The 24,028-nt window shown below is 47.8% G+C and overlaps 1 protein-coding gene across 5 annotated transcripts in view; it reads left to right on the forward strand.

Moving 5' to 3' along the window:
* PPP2R5C (protein phosphatase 2 regulatory subunit B'gamma) overlaps positions 1–13,845 on the forward strand; it is a 137,373-nt gene extending 123,528 nt beyond the window's left edge. For 3 of the 5 annotated variants that reach the window (XM_081047812.1, XM_081047811.1, XM_081047814.1), the window contains 2 exons: positions 4,697–4,813; positions 11,067–13,845. In XM_081047812.1, the coding sequence (XP_080903938.1) occupies positions 4,697–4,813; positions 11,067–11,198 (249 nt within the window). In that variant the 3' untranslated portion in view covers positions 11,199–13,845. The remainder of the gene's footprint in view (positions 1–4,696; positions 4,814–11,066) is intronic. The other 2 variants (XM_081047813.1, XM_081047815.1) reach the window with 1 other exon arrangement.
* Positions 13,846–24,028: the final 10,183 nt, after the last annotated feature.

Raw genomic sequence — 24,028 nt, forward strand, 5'->3', positions numbered from 1 at the left:
AACCCTTCCTCCCGTCCTAGCAGGAGGGTCCACCGCTCCAGCAAGGGGGCGCAAGGCCATGTCTTCCAGAGTGGCCAGCCGAAGCATGTCCTACGTGACATTAACTGTTGGTTTGGCTCCCAGGCTGGCCGGGGTGTGTGTGGGATTTGTTTGGGTTGTGGTCTTTTGGTGCTATGTCCACTTGTCCCAGTGACTGGAGCACTGTCACTGCAGACATTCCTCCTGGTGCTGATTGCCTGTCTGGTTATCATGGTGTCACTTACTGGAAATCATTTGTGTGGAAATCTTTGCCAAGCTAAGAATTCTCAGGATTTTCCCAGCTCCCCAGAAAATAAAAGATTTTACTTTATGAGGAGAATTACTCAGCTCACCCCAAATTCCTAACAGGTTCAGTAAAGTGAACTAGATAATAAACCATCTATTTCTTTTGATGAGCGGTTCAGATAAAGAATTATTATCTAAGGTGATGTGTAGCTTTTTCACTCTCTCTGACATTTAATAAAAAGTGATGCATGAATACCAAGTTAAAACCATGTTTTACCTATATAATAACATATTGATTTGTATTCCCTTTGCTAAAACTACAATGAGGAGACTGAACCCACAGAAAAATTGAGTGTCCTTGATTCCACCTAAAACGAATAACCAGCAGTTTTCTAACAATATTTATTCCATGCTCTTACATAGAAATGCAAGTTTAAGATTACTGAGAAACTATAGTACTATAGTAGTACTATAGTTACAGTACTACTATAGTACTATATAGTATAATTATAGTACTATGTACTATAGTACTATAGTATAGTACTTAATTTAGGCAGATAGCTATGGGTACCTACATTAAAGAATAGAATTTATGCTGAAACTGAGGTTAAAATACTGGCATTTGTTCTGAAACAGAGTGGAACCGTAACCTGGGCAGGTGTAGAGGACGGGCCCTGCCTGACGGGCCCCCACAAAGGGCGTCAGACAAAGGTCCCAGCCAGGATTGTCAAGGACCCTGTCACAACACCCGTGAAAAACCCACAAGGTGCCTACAAGTCAGAGGGTCTGATTGAATTTATTCTGCCTAGAATGTGGAGACAACCTCATAAAGAATTGCACAAAGCTCTTTCATTCCAAATGGAAAATTGCTGGGTGCCACTGAACGTGCATGTCTTCGTTTCAGGGCTGTGCCATTAACAGTTCTCCTCCTGAAATTACATGACTCTCATTTCCCCTTTTCGAACTTTTCCTGAGTTTGCTTTCATCATATTGTTATTCCTTCTGGCTGTCGTCCTTCCACATGTCTTGGTGACAGCATCAGTGCGGACGGTTTGCCTGCACAGGTGTGCTGCCCTGTGGTGACCTGTAACCTCCGACCTGAGTGCTGTCCTTCCTGCCTCCTCATCTGTGTGTTGAAGCCACATGTGACTGACCCCAGCACCACTGTGTGCATGCTCCCGTCCCTCGTGCAATGCCTCCTGAAGGGAAAATACTTCATGCGCTGCTCCCTTGGGGCTGGCATTAGGGCCTCGGTACTCGCTTTTCCTTCCTCTCGAGAGAACATCTTTCTGAGATCTTATCGCTGCTGCCATTTACAACAACAGAAAGTGAATAATTTTGTGGGTCGTACAATTTGTCTCTTATTTCTGTAACAAAAGTAGTTGGGTTCTTGAAGCTAGGCTCTCCATCTCCCGTCTGCCTCTGGAGAACTGATTCGATAGCTGCCCTTTTAAAGGTGGGTTTGTAGTAGTTGACTGTCCGCCCACTGCTGTGTACCCAGCAGTCTCCCGGGCGCTTACCCTGGTGTTTTCCCAAACCAGGTGTCTCACCTGCTCACAGGCGTGAGTGTGTGCTCCACGCAGGCCTTTTGGGACTTGGGAAAAGTGGGGTGCCCTCAAGTTCTCGGTCTGGTTTGTTCCCTCAGGGTGGGCAGCTTCATTTGGGGTTTTTTAATGTCGCACACGATTTAATTTTTTTAAATCATGAAATAGTGAAGATTTCTAACATAAATGTATTTCTTCTAATCCGCCAAAAGAGGCCATGTAACATTTTACAGCTCATTTCTCCCTGACTTTCATGGCACTCATGTGAAATGAAGGCCAGGACGCGTGGGAACGCCGAGTTTGTCTGTGGTATGACGTCAGGGCTTGTGCAGCCCGGCTGCCTTTCCTGTGAGAGATGAGCTTCCTGGGGGATGCGTGTTCCTTTACCGCATTAGGAACTTTCTCCTTGACGGAGGGTTTCATTCCTAGTGAGCACCCTGTCCTGCTACGTGACCTTGATCTTGCTATGAACGATTTGTCGCGTCTTGTTTTTTCACTTGCCTCTGCCCTGTGAGGCCTACAAGCCCGCAGCGCTCTCAGCACCTGTCGGTGGGTTCCAGGGAAAGCACTCCATTCTTGCTCAGCGTAGCCAGAAGCTGAAATATTGGCTAAGAAACAGTTCCTTTGCCACCCCCTGAGTGGCGTCGTTACTTGTGCTTCTGTCTAGCCCACCGGTTGTGAGCCCAAGAATGAGGCGCTGTGCCATGTCCCCATGTCCCCTACGCCAAGCAGGCCACCACTTCACTGGTCACAGGGGCACCAGCTGTGTGTCCCAAATCATGAAACTTTCTGGGGTACAAAGATGAGAACAAGACACAGCCCCCCGCTTCAAGGAGCTTACAAGCCCTGAGGGGAGGCAGATGGAAGCAGGGACAGTTCAGTTCAGACAGTCAGATTGTAAGATACACTTGCATGATGATGGCGAGAGGCCAGGTCATGTCTTTAAAGAGAGACACGTAACGAAATAATTCCGGTGGGATGGCCACAGTCCCAAGTATCCCCAGGACCTCAGCCCAGCAGGGGGCACCTCCTGGAGTATTGACTCCGGGGACTTCACCAGTCTGCATTCCGGGGAAGGGGCTCAAGGCAGAGCGGGAAAACCAAGTCGTTCAGCAAAGGTGGACGGTGGGCTATGGAGAAGGGGCCGTGGTCCCCCTGGGACACAGCTCGAGAGGGAGCAGAAGTGGGCATTCTCTCCCCGGAAGCATGTGCAGGGGTTAGTGTCACGAAGAATGAAGTGGTCTGGTCAGACTTGCAGTTCAGAAAGCTCTTTCTGGCTGCAGTTGGTCACTCAGGAGGGGCTCTGCTGGGCAGGGCAGAGGGGACCTGGGTACCCACTGGTTTGAAGAAGCGGAGCCGAGGGTGTGGCTCCAGCGAGTGGGCGGTGTTTTCAAGGACTGCATCTGAGCACTGTGGGACACACAGGTGAACCAGGCGTGGTCAAGGACAGGCGTGGGGAGGTCCCACAGGAAGTGTGAGACGGGGCAAGGACTGTCGTGGAGAGACAGCCAGGAGGTAGGGGAAGCGGGAGAGTCCAGAAAGGAAAGGCTTCAGGGATGGTGGTGTTCAGGCCACGGAGAGATCCAGGAGGATAAAAACTGAAAAATGGCTTGGCAACCAAGAGACGGCAACACCAACAGTCTGGTGCTGGCAGTCCTATCACAGATGTGAGAGCTGAAAGCCAGCAGTGATGAGCTAAGGGGTGGGGACGAGAAGTGGGGGGCACTAAGAATTGAGCTGCTTTACCTGGAAGATCACCTGGTGGGAGGAAGGTGGTGAATGAGGCAGGAGGACCAGGTCCCCAACCCAGTGGACAGGGGACCCTCCCACTGAGGCAGAAAGGATAACACAGGTGGGGTTGGGTGAGTCAGTTGGCAGAGTGGAGGACATGTGATGGAAGAGTGCCGGGTGTGAATCCCAACTGCCCCCCCACTGGCCCTGGGGCCTTGGGCAAGGCACCTGACCTGTGCCTCAGTCCTCCCGTCAGTACAATGGGCCCATGGGACCCACTTCATGGGTCTGCTGTAAGACCTGTGAAGCACTTGAAATAGCTCCTGGCTCACTGCAGACACACGTTTTTTTCCTTCCCCTTGGCCTCACCCTTGTAGAGAAAACAGACAGGAACACTAACAATAATCGGATTGTTTTGTGTCTCTCAGCTCACTTAATTTGTCCACAGCTCACACTGGAGCCTGGCTTGCCCCAGAGCCCAGGGAGAGTGGGAGGTGAAGAGGGTGCCGACAAGAAGCCTGTGGGGCCCAGGACCCCACTGACAGGAGACCCTGGACTTTGCAGGCGTACCAGTCCTTCCCCACAGTGCCACCTCAGGGTGGCAGTTGTGTAGTTTGTGTGGAGAGCAAAGATGCAAAGGGTGTACACAAGGGGTGTGGGCCATGATGGGGTTTAAGCAAGTTAGGAAATGGTAAAGGAGCAAGGAAGGAAGACATAAGAGGAAAGGGAGGAGGGCCACAAGTTTAGCAGCCGGTGTGCAAAAGTACGGAGGTTAGAGGTGGCGGCTTCAGTGTGAGACAGGTCCCGTGACCAAATCAGGGCATGCGTCGTGTTGCTCACATGACGTCAGGACTCCAGAGGCTACAAGGCGGGTGTCGCCACCAGGGACTGGGGCGGGTCTGCAAGTGACCACTGGAGCCAGCTCTGCTGTCCCCACCACGTGTGACCAAAACTGTAAGAGAATACACAGCGTTCTTGTGTTCAGAAGACTGGCAGGGCCCAGGGTGCCGCAGGTGTAGGCAGCTCGGCAGCAGAGGGCGTGGGGAACGGGAGTCGGTGGGAAGTTGTCTCCCCCTATCCCACACCCCCCAGGCGGAGACCCTGGAGTCGCCCCGAGCAAGCACTAACAGAGAGTGACTCCACACTTTGCATTGCAGTACACATTGTGTAGTCAAGCGAGCGTCGCAAGCATCCCGGTTGCAATGGAGACAGATGGGCCCTTATTGGAAGATGTGCTGATGCTGAGAAAGACAGTGAATGAAGAGGCTCGTCAGGTAAACACGCACAGGGCTCCGCTGGGTGCGCTCGTTGCAGGTTTGCTGCAGAGGTGCTGTCACTGCAGTGGGTGGTGCTCTGGCCAGAAGTGCCTTCCATGTTCCCTAAAGCGGAACTTGGTAAGCTCACAGTTAGCATTTTATCCGCACTGGTCGGATTACTACTAGACACAGACTTGAAGGATTAAGTATGTGCCTGAGATTTGTCCCTTTGTTTATCTTAACAGCAGTATCCCCACCCTTAAGTGTCTTTAAATGTGAACTTGAGCAAAAAAGCAAAAGCTTCGCAGTAATGTCTTGTGCTCTCTTTTCCCTCTCTCCCTCCGACTTCTGTTCTGGCCCAGCGGGTCCCCGTTAGTCCCCCATCCCAGTTACTGCCAAGCCCAGGCCCAGACAGCAGGGCCCACTGAGCCATGTCCCCTCCCAAGGACGCATGGCCTGCAGGGCCTGTCCCAGGGCACGAGCTCTGGTGGGCATTCCCGTGGTCTGGGGCTCTGTCGGGTCCATCTCATGTAGTACCCACGCTGCAGTGCTTTTGTTTCCACTGTGGCAGAAATGCATACTTAGATCACCACTGGTCCAAAGTCAGACCCATCGCTAAACTGCAGATCTGTACAAAGGGCTCAGGAGACGGTGTCCTCGATTCCTGCCTGTGTGCGAGGGCCTTTTCCTTGCTGTTTGTCTGAGCACACCTCCCGCACTAGTTCGTGAGAACTAGTGTTCTCGGGGGACACGGGCCTTCTAACTTTGAGATTTGAGTCCCTTTCAACCAGGGTAAGAATTTTTAAAGACACCCAGCACTAAAATTCTGACATGTAAAAAGTTAAGAGTCGCTAAAATTATACTGTATGCAGATGGTTCAGAAATGCTTGTGTCACTCTGGGCTCAACTAAACAGAGAGGGGTGTTTTTAATTCAAGTGAGTTGTATTCCCCACCTGGTCGGACAGGAACAGGTTGACGAGCTAGGCCGTCCAGACTGCACTGTCTGCACGGCAGCCACACGCCAAGCGGCCGCTGTGCACGCGAAATGCAGCCACTGAACTATGCTGTCCACTAAAGCTTGGGAATTCCCAGGCTTCATAGGAAAAAAAGAATAAAACACATCTCATTCGTAGTCTTTTATTATTTATTATATGTTGAAATGATAATATTTTGGATATATTTTGGGTTAAATAAAACATCAAAATTAATTTCACCTGTTTTTTAATGTGGCTACTAGAAAATGTGGAATTCCATATGTTGATGGAATTATTGTTCAATCGGACAGCACTGGTCTAGACTCCTTTCTCATAATGCTGACCACTATCATGCCTCTTCCTGCCCAGCCGGCTCCTGGCCTTAGGTTAAAATAAAAAGTTCATCAAAACTTGAAAATACTAAAAATGCAGTGGAAAAATTTAGTATATTCCTACTGAACATCAATAACTCATTTTTTACTTAATCTAGTTGAATTCCATCATTTCCTCACAGTTATGAGGTATGATGGAAAAGTACGGTGAATGTTTAAATTTTTTAACATTTATTATAGTAAAAGACACATTGTTACTAATTCCCCTCAAAATACTCCCCTCGCTTCAAACACACGTATCCCATCGTTCTTGCCACTTTCTGAAGCAGCTCTGGAAGTCCTCTTTCGTGAGCGGTGTCTTTACTTCATCCTCCATCGTGACATGCTCTGTGTCACATTGCTTCTGGTACGGCAGTTTCTGTCAGAAACATTACAGTGTGTCCTCATCTACCTTATTCACTGGATCTGGCACCATGTGACTTCTGGCTCTTCCCCAAAGTCAAAATGATTCAGGACATTGAGGCAGCCACACTAAAGACACTCACGAAAGAAGACTTCCAGAACTGCTTTAGAAAGTGGCAACAATGATGGGATAAGTGTGTGTGACACGAGGGAGAGTATTTTGAGGGGAAGTAAAGGCGTGGCAATGTATCTTTTTTTTTTTTTTTTTTAAGGAGGGCGCAGCTCACAGTGGCCCATGCAGGGATCAAACCGGCAACCTTGGCGTTGTTAGCACCACGCTCTGACCAATTGAGCTAACCAGCCACCCCGGCAATGTGTCTTTTGCTGTCATAAATTTTTTTTACTTAAACATTAACCGTATTTTTCAACCATTCCTCATATTTTAATCAATGAAATAGATTTAATAAAAAACATAAAAATTGTTATATTTTTGTCTATAGAGTGTTAATTTTCCTACTTGATTTTTTTTTTAACTTGGAAAGGAATTGGAGATCACCTTTTTTATTACCATTTTGATTCTGTGGCTTAAAGTGTGCTAAAGACATGAGAGCTAACCTCGTTACCTGCAGACATTCAGAGGGGATCAAAGTCAGTGTCTCCCCTTCCTTCCCCCCAGTAAGCCTGCCTGTGAATCTGTCACCGCATGTTAGTTTTTAAGTCACCGGGACCATACAAAGTTGAAGAGGAAATTGATGGTTTATAAGCCAGTTCTTCCACGTTAACTACATTAGGGTTGGAGGATTTTTCTTTTTGGTACATCCTTTAACTTGATCATTAAAGTGAGAAAAAGAATAAACTATGTCCAAAATGTAATGAACATATCACATAACTATGTAACTTATGGACAGATTTATGATTTAGGGCCTCCTCTGTAGGAGACCAGGGACTTGATCGTGAACGCAAACCAAAGCAGCATTCAACCTCATCTTGAGCGAAACTGCCTTTGAAAGTCAGCATTAGTGTTCACGTGGCAGCCAGTGGCCCTCTATGCAGTGCCTTAGAAAAGGGTGTGTCTCCTTCCGGGGAGCAGCACTACATGCGGCTCTGAGCTCACACACTTGTTTAGTCCAAATAACCGGTATGTAGAATGTTTAGTGGAGACCTCTTATGACATGTTTGTTTTTATGACTCTTAAAATTAGATTATAGAAGGGAGTTTTTTGTGTGATTCATCTTCTTACAGAGATTATCCCCCACTCTTACCTTTAGATTTCTGTGGATCGCATCCCGGGGGTTGGAAGACTCAATGCCATTAAGACATCAGTTCTCCCCAAATTAACGCAATCTCAGTCAGAATCCCAGCAGGCTTTTTTTTGTTTTTTGAAAGAGATTGACAAGCTGATTGAAAAATTTATATGAAAACACATAGGACGTAGAATAGCCAAAACAACTCCAAAAAAGAGTAAAGTTGGAAGAGTAACACTCCCCAATTTCAAGACTTACTATAGATTTCTATGGATCACTTGAATATGCCCCCCACATCTCAACCTATCTAGATGGAGATAGTTACAGTGCAGTCTCTTAGGTATAATATTCAATATGATAGACTCCTAATTTGGAACTATTTGGAGTCATGTTCCTGAAATTCTCAAAAACACTGTTGTCAAAGCAAAGAGAAGATACCGAGATACGGGGAAAATGAATGTGCATAATTTGGAGACCAAATTGACATAAGCTATAGCTAAAAATTAAACCTTTAATATATTCAGTGCCCTTTTATTTACAGCTAATTTTAGTTTTCCAAAATAATTCCACTTTAAAATGATTCAAATGTGGGCTGAGGACGGGACACGTGAGGTAAATGATAGTATTGCAGGAGGAAAGGGGAGAGGGGCTCTAATGCCAGCAGAATGTAGCTGGTTGGTATTTTGTGGAGGAATTGCACTGTATGTTTACCTGTGAGAACCATAATTTGGATTTCTTTTGGGAAGCTTGTATAACCCTCTATGTAACATCCAAAGAAAACTAGTAAGTTTCATGTGAATGACATTTATACCAGAGACATTTAAAATGTTTACAATTCTCATTTTTAACAGTCAGTCGGGAGAAAAGCAGTGTCAACCATGCAAATAAGGAAGGTGTAGAAAGACGAAAGGTGGGAAGTGAAGGTCTTCATTATTCAACCTGTAGAGTATATTTAACCTTTTATATATAAGAAAAGAATTGACAAGCTAATGTTGTGTACATGAAGTATTTTCCCGTCATTCCAGCTTGTGATGGTGAAGACCAAGGAATCTGGTCCCTTAAGAAATGTGGATGAGTTCTCTCCTATATTAAGTAGTAAAGACGCACACAATTATGTCCGTCCAACCCCTGACATTGTTTTACCACTAACTGTATAAAAATTCAGCCTCTTAGATCTGCCGTTATGCTGCAGAACCGAGGCCGTTTCTCTCTGGCTTGCATCCCCACAGCAGAAACGTCACAGTCACGGCTTTCCCGTCCGTCTGTCTGCTCTGTTCCGTGTGTCTAGTCTAACCCTCCCACTGCCAGCATGTTCACCAGCACACCCCCTCCACCATGCGTTACTCACTTAGGGTCACCGTCTGCATGTGTCATGCTCCCCTGCCTCCTGTGTTTGTCCCCCATGTGGTCTGTGACATTTTTCTCCGCTTTACACACCAACTTAAAATGCCTCCCCAGGAAGGCTGAGATGCGCCCATCACACTTGCTGTCCTTTCAGAAGCTCGAGGTCGTGTTGGTTTCCCAATTTGCATCTGTTGGTTCCTGTTCCCAGGTTTTTGCTGTTACCTTTTTCAATGAAAAGTTTCTTTTCAGAACGCCTGTCTCAGCAGTCACGAACTACCTCAAGTATCTAAAAGTCTTGGTTTTGTTTGGCTTCGTTTTGCTTTGTTTTACAGTTCAACCTGGAGCAGAAGTAAAACTTAGGGTAAAACTCTGAGTTTCTCTTGGGGCGAAGGCAAACCCACTTCACAAACAGAAGCACTCTCACAAGTGCTGTGAGTGTGACAGGCTCTGTTTGTCAGTCAATCTCCTGCTGTGCCTGCTTTTCCAGAAGCCAGCTTACACCAGGGAGGGGGAGGGGGTCAGAATTCCTGCCTTGGCCACAAGCGAATATTAATATTCAAACAACATCTTGAGAAATAATCTTAAAATGATGTCACACAAAATTCTTTCTAACGGCAACTGGTCTTGGAGCTAGGCTGCGCCCTCCACCACTAGATTGAAGGACAATGACTTGAAGCTGATGGGCCCTGGAGAAGCACACTATTCCCCCCAAAAAAAAATTAAATTAAAAAAAAATTCTTTCTAAACCTTGACATTGTTGCTGTTTCCATAGATAAATTTGCCAAGAACCCTAAGAAATATTGGCTCTGCAATAATGTGAACTTTTCACAGGTGACTTCTACAGGTCCTTGAATTTTTCATTAAAGCAAAGAAAAGTATACGTTACAGATTATACTGAAGTTAGAGATCCGAAAACTATGAGAAGTTGTTCCAATTCTGTTCTTTCTGTTGTCAAATGATTGGCTTAAAACAAATTTTCTCTGGTAGACGTTTGTTCATCACAAAGTAGATTATTCTCTGTAAACACTCTCGTTTTTGATGGAGACACTAAACTGAAGGGAAGACATGGTACTTACTGGTTAAGGTTTCTCGTTGACAGCCCTCCATATACACACGGTGTTCGGACGGCTTGTTGCCTTGTTTCAAAAATACTGCTATTAATGCAGCAGCCCTCCTTCAAAACTGAACGATTTGTTGCAGTGTTATTTATGGAAATGGGTGCTTTTGGTGTGTAAATGCCCCATATCAGGCTCCCCTTTCTTAGCAGACACAGTTCCCCCAATCCTTGTGCAAAAATGGGGCTCATTTAATTTTTCTTTAGGTAAAACCAAAATGTCCTAAACTTAAGGAAGATAATGGGATGGAGGATCCCTCCTTTTATTTCTTACCATTAGTATTAGGAGATTTTTACATAAATAATTAAATACAGTATAAGTTCTAGATGGTTTTTCCCCCATGTGACCCATTTAATACTTCTTAAAGTATCTTTTTCAAATGTGATCGAAGTTTGAGACCTTCTATTGGCTTTAAATTCAATTTAACTATGCTTTTCTTTCTTTTTCTTTACCTCCAAAAGAAATTTCAACTTGGTGAAATACTTCTGTAGTGGCCAGAGCCCTAGGATAGCTTTGCAGTTTTATGAAATAAGAGATTAGCAGTGGGATTGACTAAAACTGGTGAATTTGCAAAATAGAGGTACTGAGTACTCTGCAAAACTACACATTTTGGAAGAGCAAAACGCACCATTGTCCACACAGCTCTTCGCTAGGCTGAAGTCATTTTTAGCAGACGTGACGTTTTTGGTGAATTGGCACCAGAAGGACGACCATGCCCCAGGGCCTGTGCCTTAGAACTCATAGGGGGCCGTAGGATGTGTGCTGCTTCCTGCCACCCCGTCCTCTGACCCATCATGCAGCCATGCGCTCGCTCTCAGAGCGTAGTTCATAGCCAACCCCACTGCGTTTTCACTTCCAGGCCCAGAAGGATCTGAAGAAGGAGCGGCCTCTGGTGCGCCGCAAGTCCGAGCTGCCTCAGGACCCCCTCACCAAGAGCGCCTTGGAGGCTCACTGCAGAGCCGACCAGCTGCTGTCCCAGGACGGGCGCTAGCCCCGCCGAGAGCCCGCGCCAGCTCTTCTGGGTTCTGTAGAAAACATATTTTCCGTGCCATACAAATCAGTTACACTCAAAGTCAGAGTTTTCTTCGACCCCATCCTCTAGGCAATAACGCACTTCCGCCTCAGCTCGAGATTAGGAGTTCAAACAATGGTGACCCTCAGATGGGGCAGATCTGGGGGCTGCCGCTGGCGTCCCCATCACGGCGTCGTCGACCCGGGCATGTCCCAGATAAGACAACTTCCCCAAATCAGAGCTAAGGAAAGCACCCTGGTCGTCAGCTTCATGTTCTACCCAAATGGAATTCAGGATTGTTTAAAATAAGTTCTAGGATAATACCAATGTTTTCAAATCAACGGGATACTTTCAAAAAATATTACAGATTTTATAAGACTTTACAACCTTAGAAATTGTTTCCACATGATTGTTAGTGCCAGCAGTTTTGTTTTTTTGTTTTTAAATCATTGAAATGGTTCTTTGCTGTCATTGTTCTAACACAGCTTACTGGGAAACGTGACATGACAATCCTCCCTCGGCCACTGCTTTTTCCTAAGGTATTTCCTCACTCTGAGTGACGACATGTCCCCCATGTCGGACTTCTTTCATGTATTTGTAAAGCCATATATCCCAGTCTGTGGTCCAGCACCAGGACTCCAGGAGTAAGCTCATAGGAGAAATTTATTTTCCGAAAAGCTTTCTCCGTCTACCTTGACTGGAAGTGGAATTTTTAAGTAATGTGTTCATTTTGGGGTTTGCAGAGTTTTTTCCTCTGCTTACGCATTGTTGCCCTTAAACAAGGCTCTTGGGTTAATAGAATTAGAGTCTCTAAGAATTCCACACTTGGAGAAAGCTACAATGAGCACATTTTGAGTGAAGCCAGTTCGTGGCCTAATGCAAACTGCGGCTGCCTTTGGGCAAACGTTAACAAAAACACCACCGTTGGCGCCGGGCACTGGTGTGACACTGGCTTAGTGCTGTCACATGGTTCTAAGAGCTTACAGGAAGCAACAATGAGCATGACTTCGAGTCTTTTTATGTTGAAAAGAGCACACATTCTAAACACCCCATAAGGAAAATGCAGTGTCTAAGTTTTCATCAAATGCTGCTATATATTTCAGACTTCCTTGCATGTGTTGAGCTTTTTGTTATTGATGGAATAGCACGAGGAGAAAAATCTTTACACTTAGTGCTTTGTCTGTTCATTTCTCTCAGGGTGGCCCGTATCTTGACTTATTTATCCTGCTTGAAAGCTGTTTGAGACGTGTACTGCTGTTCTAAACAAGTGATTCTAGTTCCTTTTGTCTCCGGCATAAGATGATATAACTTGATGTTAAATGTCTTGATGCATAAAAGGTAAAATGTGGCTTCTTTTAGGATCTGTTTTTTAATCGAGGTCTTGGGTATCCATTCAAATGTTGTGAAAAGCAGACATCGTGCCGTGTGGCTGGGTGCCTGCTGCTGCCCATTGGTTCCACGTAAATCCCTGACAGTGTTTATTTCCTGTGTCTTGGAGGAAAATCATTTGGGGGGAGAGGATTTCTTGAGTGAAGAGCAAACATTAAATTCAGAGATCACCCCAGCCGAAAGTGAAAGACCCACTTTGTGAGCAGAAACACGTCCTGAGAAACTTGACAAGTACCTATCTATTTTACCATTATGAAACTTACCATTTAAAAAAAGTTTAGATGCCTTCTCCTTTTGAGGGAAAAAGGGTGCTTTTTATTGTACAAAGCAGCGTCTTACGTATTTTAATATACCATTGTTTGAACTTCTGTCTTCAGCTGATAGATGCTCTGATATCCTTGATTTTGGATGTTCAGCATGTTTGTGAGCGCTTTCTGGAAGACTTTTGTCCGAGGGAAAAAGCTAAACATCAATGTTTGGGTGATTGTGTGAAGCTCACCATATAAGAACATCTTTTTGTCTAGGTTTTATTTCTGCTCTTTATTGAAGACAAACATTCACCAAAAAAAGGGGGGGGAGTTTTGAGATAAACTAATTTTCTTTGACAAGAGTATTACTTAATATTTTGGCCTATTAAAGTTTTCCTAGTTAGTACTCAGATTCCCTGTGCTAATTGTTCAGCTTATATATTATTATATAGATACATTGTTTATTCTGTACCAAACTGATCTCAAAAGTACTACATTGAAAATAAACTGGTGACTGTTTTTCTTCATAAAGTTCTGCGTTTGGCATCTTCACTCCAAAATGTATCTGTACATCAGAAATGTCACTATTCCGAGTGTCTTTTTAGTGTGGCTTTAGTATGGCTTCCTTTTAATATTGTACATACATTGTATCTTTGTTTTATGGTAATAAGTAATAAAAATGTAGACTTCATATTTTGTACAAAATGTCCTATGTACAGAATTAAAAAGTTCATAGAAACAGCAAAAATAGGTAAGTGGCACAATTATTTTTCTTTAGAAAAATATCTGTAACTTTATGCTTTAGTGAAATGTTAAGTACCTACATATTTTTTAACATTTTGTAACTCAAAACTTTTTGTTTTGACATTGTTTATGGAGAGAAACTTCATACACTTGCCATTTAATATGCTCTTTTATCTAATTTTAAAAAAACTCTAAAAATGGTGTATTATATGGACTAAATAAAGAAATGTGAATTTTATTGCTCATCATGAAACTAAATTTAGTCCTGCTGTTGGGCAAGCTGGTTCTGACCATTATCAAGACACTGTTAGGGTCCGGCAGCCACGTCAGGGACACTGGCTGGAAGCTGGCAGCAGGGGTCCCTCACTCAGCTCAGGGCTGGCTGCCCACTGGGCTGTCGACTGAATTCAGGCCTTTCCCCAGCTTTGTGTGAACTCATTCTCCACTTCTCTAAAAGAAAAGTAGAGGTGACTTGTTACCAACAGCCTCTCCTTTTCTGAGTAGGGAAATATGAGTCGGAATACAATTTATGAAAATGGAATTATCTGAGTCCTAACTATCATGTTGAAAATGATTCTTGAAGTTAACGTCTTGAAAATAGAGTAGAATCACTGAGAATATGAATTTGGGATCTTAGTGGATCCACCCCCTTCTTATTGCAGCTCATTATCCTCACCGATGCTGCTACTAAAACGTCAGTGAGAGGAGGCCTAGAATAAAGCTATTTCATCAAGTCATGGTGATAACCTCACCTCTTCGTGGTTGTGTATGATCAGCATTGTGGTGGGTGGGTTGTGACCTGCGCTCCTTAATTTCCTTGGCTATCAAAAGGCTCTGTGACTCCCTTCTCATGGAAGAGGCCCTAGGACCTCCCCATGTGTCTGGCTGCGGCATCAGGTAACCTTACGGGGTGTTTTGGAGAAGCACGCACTCCCCACGTCCACCTGGGAGCAGGTACGCTGGTGAAGGATGCTTTAAACCTGGCACAGCTACTGACACTGTATCCTCAGAGTACATGTTCCTGTCTCCCTCCTTGAAACCGGAGGAAGCTGTAGTGTTTAGTAACGTCCTTTGGTGCAAGAATTCTCGAGAGAACTTACTGAATAGAGGCATGCTACGATTTCAGTCTAGCATCATGCTGCACTTTTTTCAAGGTGAAAAGAGGCCTAAAAGTAAAATTGAACTGGCTTTGTGTCTCCGTCCATGAGAATTGGTCTGACGCTATCAACAGTAACCATGACAGTAAGTGGTAACTTCCCGCCACGTTTATGCCACAGGCTGTTATAGGTGCCTCGCTCACTGTGTTAATTCCCACCACCCACCAAAATATTTACTACTGTTACCCTCCCTGACAAATGAGGAAACTGAGGCACAAGGTTAAGTCACTTGCCCAAGGTCACACAGGTACTGAATGGAGCCAAGTACTGAATGGAGCCAAGTAGTGTGGCCCTGGAGTCCAAGCCCCTCACACTGTTACAGTGTAGGAACACCCAGAACATTTTAGAAGCCGCTTGAACACATGATGGGGTCCCAGGATCACTAGAGAAACACCGTGGGAACTACAAGTTCGAGGGATGAACACAGGCGAGAGCTTCTGACCGTGCACTGCTGGAGCCCGAAGAACCTCAGAAACCATCTCGTCCAGTGGCCTGAACCCCCACTTCAGAAGCTATTGTTTCATGTAAATTTACACTTAATGTAGGCAGATTTCTACAAGATGTATTTTGGAGACAGAAATGAAAATAATGAAGTTACCAGACCTAAGAGAGATGGGCCTTAGACTGACGTCTCACGTTACAATTTAGTGCCGGGTCCAAGGTCCTGCTGTGCCCTCCACAGAGCCCTCCCCTTTACGGGTGAGGCAGCTGAGACCCCGTGCGCGTTGGCAGACCCACAAGCGGAACTCCGGTGCCCAGGTCCCCAGAATGTGCCCGGCGGTGCCCGTGCAGAAACACGAAGGCTTGACATCTCTCTCTCTCTGCCTTGCCATGTTGTTCAAAATTTTTAAAAGAACAAAGTGTAAGTTCCCAACCCTGTGTGCCGCCCCCCATCCCAGCCAGCCATCCAGTTCCACCTGTTACCAACTTGTGTATTTTTCCAGGGATTATTTTGCCTGTATGTGAGTCAATGCGTGTTTTTTCCGAGAGTTGCAGTTCCTGGCGGTGGTATCCCCTAAAACCCAGACAGCGTCACCTAGCATTGCTAGTCCTGCTATCCGCACGTGACAAAGGCAGAGCCTGAGGCCCGGGGAGCTGGGTGACCGGCCCAAGGTCACAGCACAGGACAACGGAGGGTCTGAGTGTTAAGAAGGGCTCTGACCCCGACGGGCATCGGGGTGGCGCTCTTCCCAGTGTCCGCCCCCTTCCTGTTCTCTCTCCCCGTTGTGATCACGCCCCCCACCTACCGGGAGTGCTGCTGTATCTGAATCACAGGTGTGAGGACCTTCAAGGTGGAATCCAAGTCCCGCTGTACAGATGGGCACACCGAGGCCCGGACAGTCTCCACACGCGCTCCCTCCTCTGCTCCCTCTGGCCGCCTGCGCCCTCCTGCCCTCGCGCCCCTTTCGTGAGCAGCCGGCTGGCTCTGGCTGCGGCCGGAGACCCACCCGAATCGGCCGCCCGCCTGCCTGCTGCCCAGCGACACCCCCTCTGCACCCGCCCCTGCTGGACCGTGAGCTCCCGGAACGGCGCCGCAGCCCGTGTCCGTGTCCCGCGCTGTCCCGTCCCATCCGCCCCACACGCGGGCTCCACCAGTGTCTGACGGGAGGACGAGCGTCCCGGGGGGAAGAGCGAGCCCCGCGGGGGGCGTGCGGGAAGCGGCGGGCGTCCTCCAGGGCCACCTGGGCTGGAGCAGAGGGCGGCCGGCAGAAATAACGCCAGGGCCTTGTCTTCCGCCCCGTCGGCGCCTCCGAACCTCGGAGCCTGGCCCTGCGCCGACCAGCAGCGCACGGACGGGCGGCCCAGGGCGGCCAGGCCGGCGGGGCCCAGCCTGAGGGCCTGGGCGAGCCAGGAAAGCACGCCCGCCCGCAAACGCACACACAAGCCCGACAGCCTGCTCCGCACGTAACTCGAAGGCAGTCACGGTTCCCAGGAGCCCAGCCAAGGACCGCAGGTTAAATACCCCTAGTCTACTTGGAACAAGAACGATCCAGAGTGCTTGGAGCGCGAGCCAGGCCGTGACAGAAGTGAGGAAGGGACCGGGGGCGTCAGAGCAGGTCCGGGGACAGCGGCTCGGAGCCAGGGAAGAGACGGCGACGGGAGGCCCTTGGGGCCACGATTAAAAAAAAACTCATCACATTCTCCATGCGACAGGAAGCCAAGCACTCGCAGAGCGAGAAGCGCCGCTCAGAAAGATGACGCAGGCGGCGCGCGAGGCCGCACCAATACGTGACGGCTCCTCCCCCCGATGCATTGTGGGGCTTATGGAGGCACCGGCAGGTCGTCGCTTCTCGCGAGAAAGCGAGATTCACGCGGATGACAGACTTGGGCGGGGAGGGAATGACGACACTTCCCCGTCCGGAGCAAAGTCCCGCCCCTAGCCGGGAAAGGCCAATCCCAAGGCTCCCCGTTCTGGCCGCGGGAATTGGTCCAAAGGCTCACGTGACCGAGCGGCCGCTGCACACGTGACCGAGCCTGCTACCCAGGTAGCCGACCTGGGCGGCGGTGTCCTTGAACCCAGGTCTTCCCTGCGGTGGGAAATGGCCTGAGAGACCTAGACGCCAAACCCGGGTTCGGGAAGGCGAACCTCGCGGGCGGCCTGCGGATGCCAGACTCCTCCTGCGGCCGTCGGCAGGGCCCGATGGGTGCCTGGCTAAGTAAAGAGCGCGCCTGATTCGTCCCGGTCCTGCTGTCAACGTGGTGAGGACCTCAGTGCGCTCGCCTGTGAAATGGGCGGTGTCACCCGAAGAACAAGGTTGCCCGAGGCCTGGGGGGGGGGGGGCAGGGTGCGTGGAAATGCGCTGCCGGGTGTGAAGCGGGGCGGAGAACGCGGACGGGGAACCGCTGCCGAGCGGGCAGAGCCCCGTCGTTGGCTGACTTCAGCAGGTGGCGACCGCGCGCTGTGGGTGCAGGCCGCTTGACTGGTCATCTTACTGAGTGTGCGACAGCAGTGAGGTTCCGGGGTGTCCGGGGGCCCGGGTCCCCACGCCCCGCCGCCCTTCGTGGGGGGTCACCCCAGCCCCGGTGACACTGCCTTTCTCTGCGGCTTCCTGCTCAGAATAATGGAGACCCTGGAGTCTGGAGCCAGCGGCTTCCCGTTCTCCCCTCCCAACCGGTGTGTTGAGCCGGTGGCACCGGGGGCGGGAGGCTGTCAGCTCCAGGAAAAGACGAGCAGCGGAGGGAGTGCGGAGCCTGGCAGCCACCACGGGAAGAAAAAGGATGAGAAACGGGCAAAAGCCCGAAGAGAAACCACCACCCACAACTTAGTTCATTCAACACCGAGTATCTGTTGAACCCTCCTCGATGCCGGGCGCTTGTGCTAGGCCTGGGGACCCAGCACTGAACGGAAGTAGAAATCCCCGCATCACAGAACCTCCAGTGCAGGAAAGAGACGGACAAGACAATCACCATTCTTACTGTAGTATAAGTGACAGTGCTACTGGGGAAACGGAAAACTGGGGAGAGGGGTAGGAAGGATCCAGGAGGGGGGGACAAATTGACGTAAGGGGCAGGGGAGACCTTACTGAGAAGTGACTTTGAAGGGAATGAGGGAAGAGCATCGGGGCAGAGAGCACAGCACGTGCAAGGGCCCTGGGGTGGGAGTGAGTGTGGGTTTGAGTAGTAGGAGAGGGTCAGAGAGGTAACAGGTGGCACAGAAAGCTCTTGGAATTTAACTCGGAGTGACAAGGCCATTGCATGTTCTCAGGCAGCGTTCGCATCATCCCCTGCCCCCCCAGCCTCTGCTGTTCTTACCACGCTGGACACACCCCAGAGCAGGAAGGCAGTATGCTTCCTAGTCCCCAAAGCCCAAACCACACTGGCATCTCCGTCATCTTTGCCCAGGGAATGACAGCAGCCCCCGCTCAGGCCCTCAACACCCAGCCCTCTTCCTTCCACCTTGGTTCTCCTATTCCCGATCCCCAACCCATCCGGTGGAATCTTCACGGGGAAAACCTGACCCTCACTGGTGTCTTCCTGTGCGTCATTCTCAGCCCGGTCTCTGAGCTCCAAGACTGCCACACAGGGTTGTGCAGGTGCTGAGATGGCCACTGGAGTGAAATCGCCATGCTGTGTGTCCTGGCGTGGCGCTGCACACACACAGGCAGTTTCCACAGCACAAGAGGGGCCTGCAGCTTTGCAGACTGGGCACAGCCAGTTCAGAACTCCCTTTCCCTGACTCCCGAAGCCGCCCGTCAGCCCCATAAGGATGTCTGGCCCTCAGGTGGAGGGGCCCAGGAGACGTGGTCATCACAACATCCACTGCCTCACTTTCTCTTCTTAAATAGGCTTTATTTTTCAGAGCAGTTTTAGATTTTTATAGAAAAATTTGAAGTACAGAGAGTCCCTCCCCCATCCCAACACACATACACACACACACACACACACACACAATGTTTCCCTTATTAACATCTTAATAATGTACATCTTCTACAGTTGAAACAATACTGATACTTTATTATTAACTAGAATCCATAGATTGTTCAGATTTTTTTAAAATTAAAGTTTATTGGGGTGACCATGGTTAGTAAAGTTACATAGATTTCAGGTGTACAATTCTGTAATACATCATCCATAAATCACATTCTGTGTTCACTACCCAGAGTCAGTTCTCCTTCCATCACCATATATTTGATCCTTTTACCCTCATCTACCAGCCCCCGCCCTGCCTTTCCCTCTGGTAACCACTAAACTGTTGTCTGTCTATGAGTTTTTGTTTATTTGTCTTATTCCTTTGTTGTTTTCAGTTTTATATCCCACATATCAGTGAAATCATATGGTTCTTGACTTTTTCTGTCCAAACTTATTTTGCTTAGCATAATAATCTCGAGATCCATCCATGTTGTCGCAAATGGCATTATTTCATTTTTTCTTATGGCAGAATAGTATTCCATTGTGTATATATACCACAACTTCTTTATCCATTCATCTATCAAAGGACATTTTGGTTTCCATGTCTTGGCCACCGTAAATAAAGCTGTCATGAACATCAGAGCACATGTATCTTTACGGATAAATGTTTTCAGATTTTTTTGGGTAGATACCCAGGAGAGGGACTGCTGGGTCATATGGTAATTCTATTTTTAATTTTTTAAACAACCTCCACATTGCCTTCCATAGCGGCTGCTATTCAGATTTTCTTAGTTTCTCCCTAACGTCCTTTTTCTGTTCCAGGATCCCATCAAGATACCACGTGACACTTACTTGTCCGCCTCACTTGTTAAATTGTGAAGATGCAGTAATGAGAAAGGAAGTTAAAGGAGCCGTAATTGCTTATCTTTGGCTTTAAGCCTCTCCATAAGTGCTAGGGATGGGGTTTGCTCCTTGTGGCTGCGTTTCGTGTTCTGCCTGACTGGTGGCAGTGCCTGAGCCAGCCCTGTCCTGTATGGGAAGGAAGGAAAGTCGGCGAGGGCAGTAGGCAGATGTGGCGCTGGGGTGGTTGGGACGAGGACGGCGACCGCTGGGGATTCCTGGGAGCATTAGGGACGGCACCCAGGCCTGCGGGCAGGACCTGCAATTACACTGAGAAGCCAGTAGGTGTCAAGATTCCCTCGGGCCTGCGTCCTGAGTCAGCAGGCTGATTGACCTTGGCATCTTTCTGGGCTGATGCTCAGAGATCCTTCAGCACCCTCCGAGATCACGGTTTGCACCGAAATCGTCATTTTACAGATGGAAAGCTGAACTTCGGAGAGCAGGCGCTGGTCGACATTTGAGAGAGGGTGGGGGAGGACTGGAAAAATGACAGAACATGCCCCAGCCTAGGCCCTCCTGGTGGTTAAAAGGCTCTAGACACAGGCAGTGTCTGAGTTTGAACCCCTCCTCTGCATCTTGTTACCTAGGAGACCTTAAGCCAGTTCCTTCTCCCTCCGAACCTGTTCCGGCCCCCATCTTCAAACTGCAGTGATAATAATATATCTCATTGGTGTTGTGAATGTTAAAGCAGTTAGAACAGGCGAGCCGATGGCGATGGCACAGCCTGATTAGCTCAGACATCACACTCCAGCCACAAACTTGGCTGTGGGGGGAGCTCGACTTGCTTCATTGTCTAGGACAGCCTACTTTCTGCCCCAAGCCCCCATTCCACGATTCCACAGGCTGGCACATCACAGCACTCGGTTTCAGAATGCTGCTCCTGTCCTCAGTCAGGACCCCTACAGGGACAGGGCCCTGTGGAAGAGCCTGCTGGTCACTGGCCATAAGTCCGCACTAGTTACTGCAGCCGCCTAGTCCCATGCCTCAGCGCTGCCGCCAGCCTCACTGGGCATGAGGGCCAGCCTGCCTGGGGTTCTGCCACACCCTTCCTGCGTTGCTCTCTGGGGGCTGGCGGGCAGCAGGCCCCGAACCTTACCACCTGCCTCTCCTACCCCAACCCAGGGGAATCTTCCCAGGATGCCTCATTATCCCCTGCTTCTCCTGGATACTTCGCATACAAGGGAGACCCCGTTCTCCCTCCTCCCCCATACACGCTTATTCTCTTAAGGACTTGAACTTTTGGGAAAATCCCAAATCTGAAAGACCCACAGATACCTTCTGCTTTAAATCGTAGGGCAATGGGCCCAGGCCAGCTTCTACTTGAATAGGGAGAAGGAACAGGTAGAGGGAGGGGAAATTTTTCAATACAGGCAGTCCCTGCTTTGCACGGTTCCAATATTCACAAATGTTAGTTACTGATCTAGTTAAATAATACCAGTCCCCCAACAAAACGGTTATTGGCCAAAATACTGTCAGTTACCACAGTATATTCATTGTGAGTATTTGCATCAAGTACGAACTTCTGTCAGCTCTTCAGTCCACAAATGACCAAATAACAGATGTGCATCATGACCCATGACCATCACGTCCGTTCTCCCGAAGTCCATGGTCACCGCCCACTGTGCACCTGGCACTCATTCCCACACAATCTAGAGCCATGCTGTCTTCTGTGATGAACTCAGTTAACTGCTGACAAAAATGCATCATGGAAGCAGGGAAGTGGCTAGTGGAGGTGAAAAGCAGCCAAGATAGGAAAAGCGATCGCGCCGGAAGTGACACTAGAGTGGCACAGTCATGGAGTCATAGAGAGAGCTGCTGGAGGAAATGTGGACACTGACCCTGCTCCCAACACCGAGAGGGGCAGCCAGAAGGGCCCAGTGGGGGTGGCTTGTCGACATAAGTGAGGAAGGCGGGGGTGATGGGGATGAAGGTGTCCCGAGCAAGTGGTGGGAGCAAAAACGTCACATTAAACAACTCTTGGAGACGTTTCACATCATTGAATGTGCAAAGGATAAAATGCTGAAAGCTGACCCAAACTTAGAAAGGACTTTGACAATTCACCAAGGTATGGAAAAGCTGCTTGCTCAGTTTTGTAAACACCATTAGAAGAAGGCAAGGCGTGCTCAAACTACTGGTAAGATTATTATTATATTATTATTATTATTATTATTATTATTATTATTTTATTATTATTTCTCTACATACTTATAACCCATAAGAAAAGTTCTTAATGTTTTGAAGATCATAGAACACTCATACTTTTCCACCGATTACTTTTTCTACATGTTTGTTTAAAAATGTTTTTTATTGAGATAAAATCACAAAACATAAAATTCACTACTTTAACCATTTACAGTATACAGTTCAGTGGTTTGTAGTATATTCACACTGTCCTGCACCATCACCACCCATAAGATGGCTTTGCATGTTTTCAGTTGCACCATCATTTTTATAGTCCCACACTATCTTGCAAAGCAAGGACTACCGTACTTCAAAATATTACCCCATCACACAAATAAGCAGCCTGGTCATTCATTCCTAGAGCAGTAAGTGGTGTGGTGTTCTGATTCCAGGCTGGTAGTCTCGGCTGTGCCACCACCCAGCAATGTCATTTTTAATGAGGTACGTAAACTCTGTGAGACTTGGTTTTCTCATCTACAACTAAGGGCTAGTCATCCATTTGTTCATTCAGTACATTTTTGTAGCGTCCCAGCTCTGTGCTGAGCCCTGTTCCAGGAGCTGGAGACACAAGACCTTGGGCTTCCTGGGTACACGATGGGGCTCCTACTGCTAGCAAGGTATGCACAGTGGATGCTTTCTGTGCTCGCAAAACAAAAACTTAGGTCACAAGGAGCCAACAGGGGGACAGTCTGGAGAAAGAGTGTTGCAGGCATCTGCTCGCAAAACTCCTGTACAAATGGTAAGGGGTATACAGCTGTTTTGATTATCATAAGTAGTAGTTCAAAATTTCCTACTTTTACCTGAGTATCCAAGTCAAATCCACTCTTTCTGCAACTTGTCAGCTCTCCTCTTACAGTGCCCTTACAGGGTTCACCCATTACTGGACAGGCCTCTTGTACATTTTGAATTATGTTAATGCCTTATCACCTGAGGCATTGGGGATTAATCATTAATAACAAATTGGTGAAATCCAGGAATCATAAAATATTGGTATTGGAGCATCTGTGCCCTTAATTTATTTTAACTTAAAATATGTAAAAGAAAAAATATTCATATGTAAAAGAATATTTATTCGTTTATTAATTGTGCCAGAGACAGTTTCTTTGAACCCTCATTTAATCCATTTTCTAGTTGCTGAAGTTTGAAAACTAAAAAAAAAAAAAAAAAAATCTGTTTTTCCCAGACTCTCTTGCAGCTAGGATTCTGTTGGTAATTTGGTTTTGCCAAAACACACCCACACAAGTCTTGGGAGGTAATCTTTCAAAGGAGAGTAAGAGAATGGTTGGGCAACCAGGCCCTGGTAGGTGTATGTGTTGACAGTAGCTGACCCACATCCCACTGCCTGGTCACCTGCTTCAGGTGCAGGTGACTAGACAGGAGCAATTCCCTGACTTCTGGATGACATCTGTGACAGTGGGCCTCAAAGCACAGGTCCAAGGGCAGCCCCTGACGTCTGCACCTCTAGCCCTTCCAGCACTTCTTCCTACACTTGACTGCCTAGATTAAATTCTTTTCTACTTGAAATACCTGGAGGGGACAGAAATAGGAGATGAGTATGGAGGGAGAGCCAAGGGTCTAAGTGGGCAAGCCAACAATGAGATGAGAAGCCATGGCAGTGTTGGGCAGAGAGCTGCCGACTCTGCCTTGTGTTTCTAAAGACTGTTCCCCTTGCACCTGGAGAACAGCCTGTAGTCAGCTGCCACGGGAGCCCAGATGAGGGTCGGAGGCATTTGAACCAGGGCTGAGGTGCAGGTGGAGAGGAGAGGTCAGATTTTGGAGATATTTGAGGAGAGTGGCAGGGTTTGCTGTTGGACCAGGCAGAGCTGTGAGGGAACGAGAG

This window comes from Rhinolophus hipposideros (genome assembly GCF_964194185.1).
Source record: "Rhinolophus hipposideros genome assembly, chromosome: 5".
In the NCBI taxonomy this organism is placed as follows: domain Eukaryota; kingdom Metazoa; phylum Chordata; class Mammalia; order Chiroptera; family Rhinolophidae; genus Rhinolophus; species Rhinolophus hipposideros.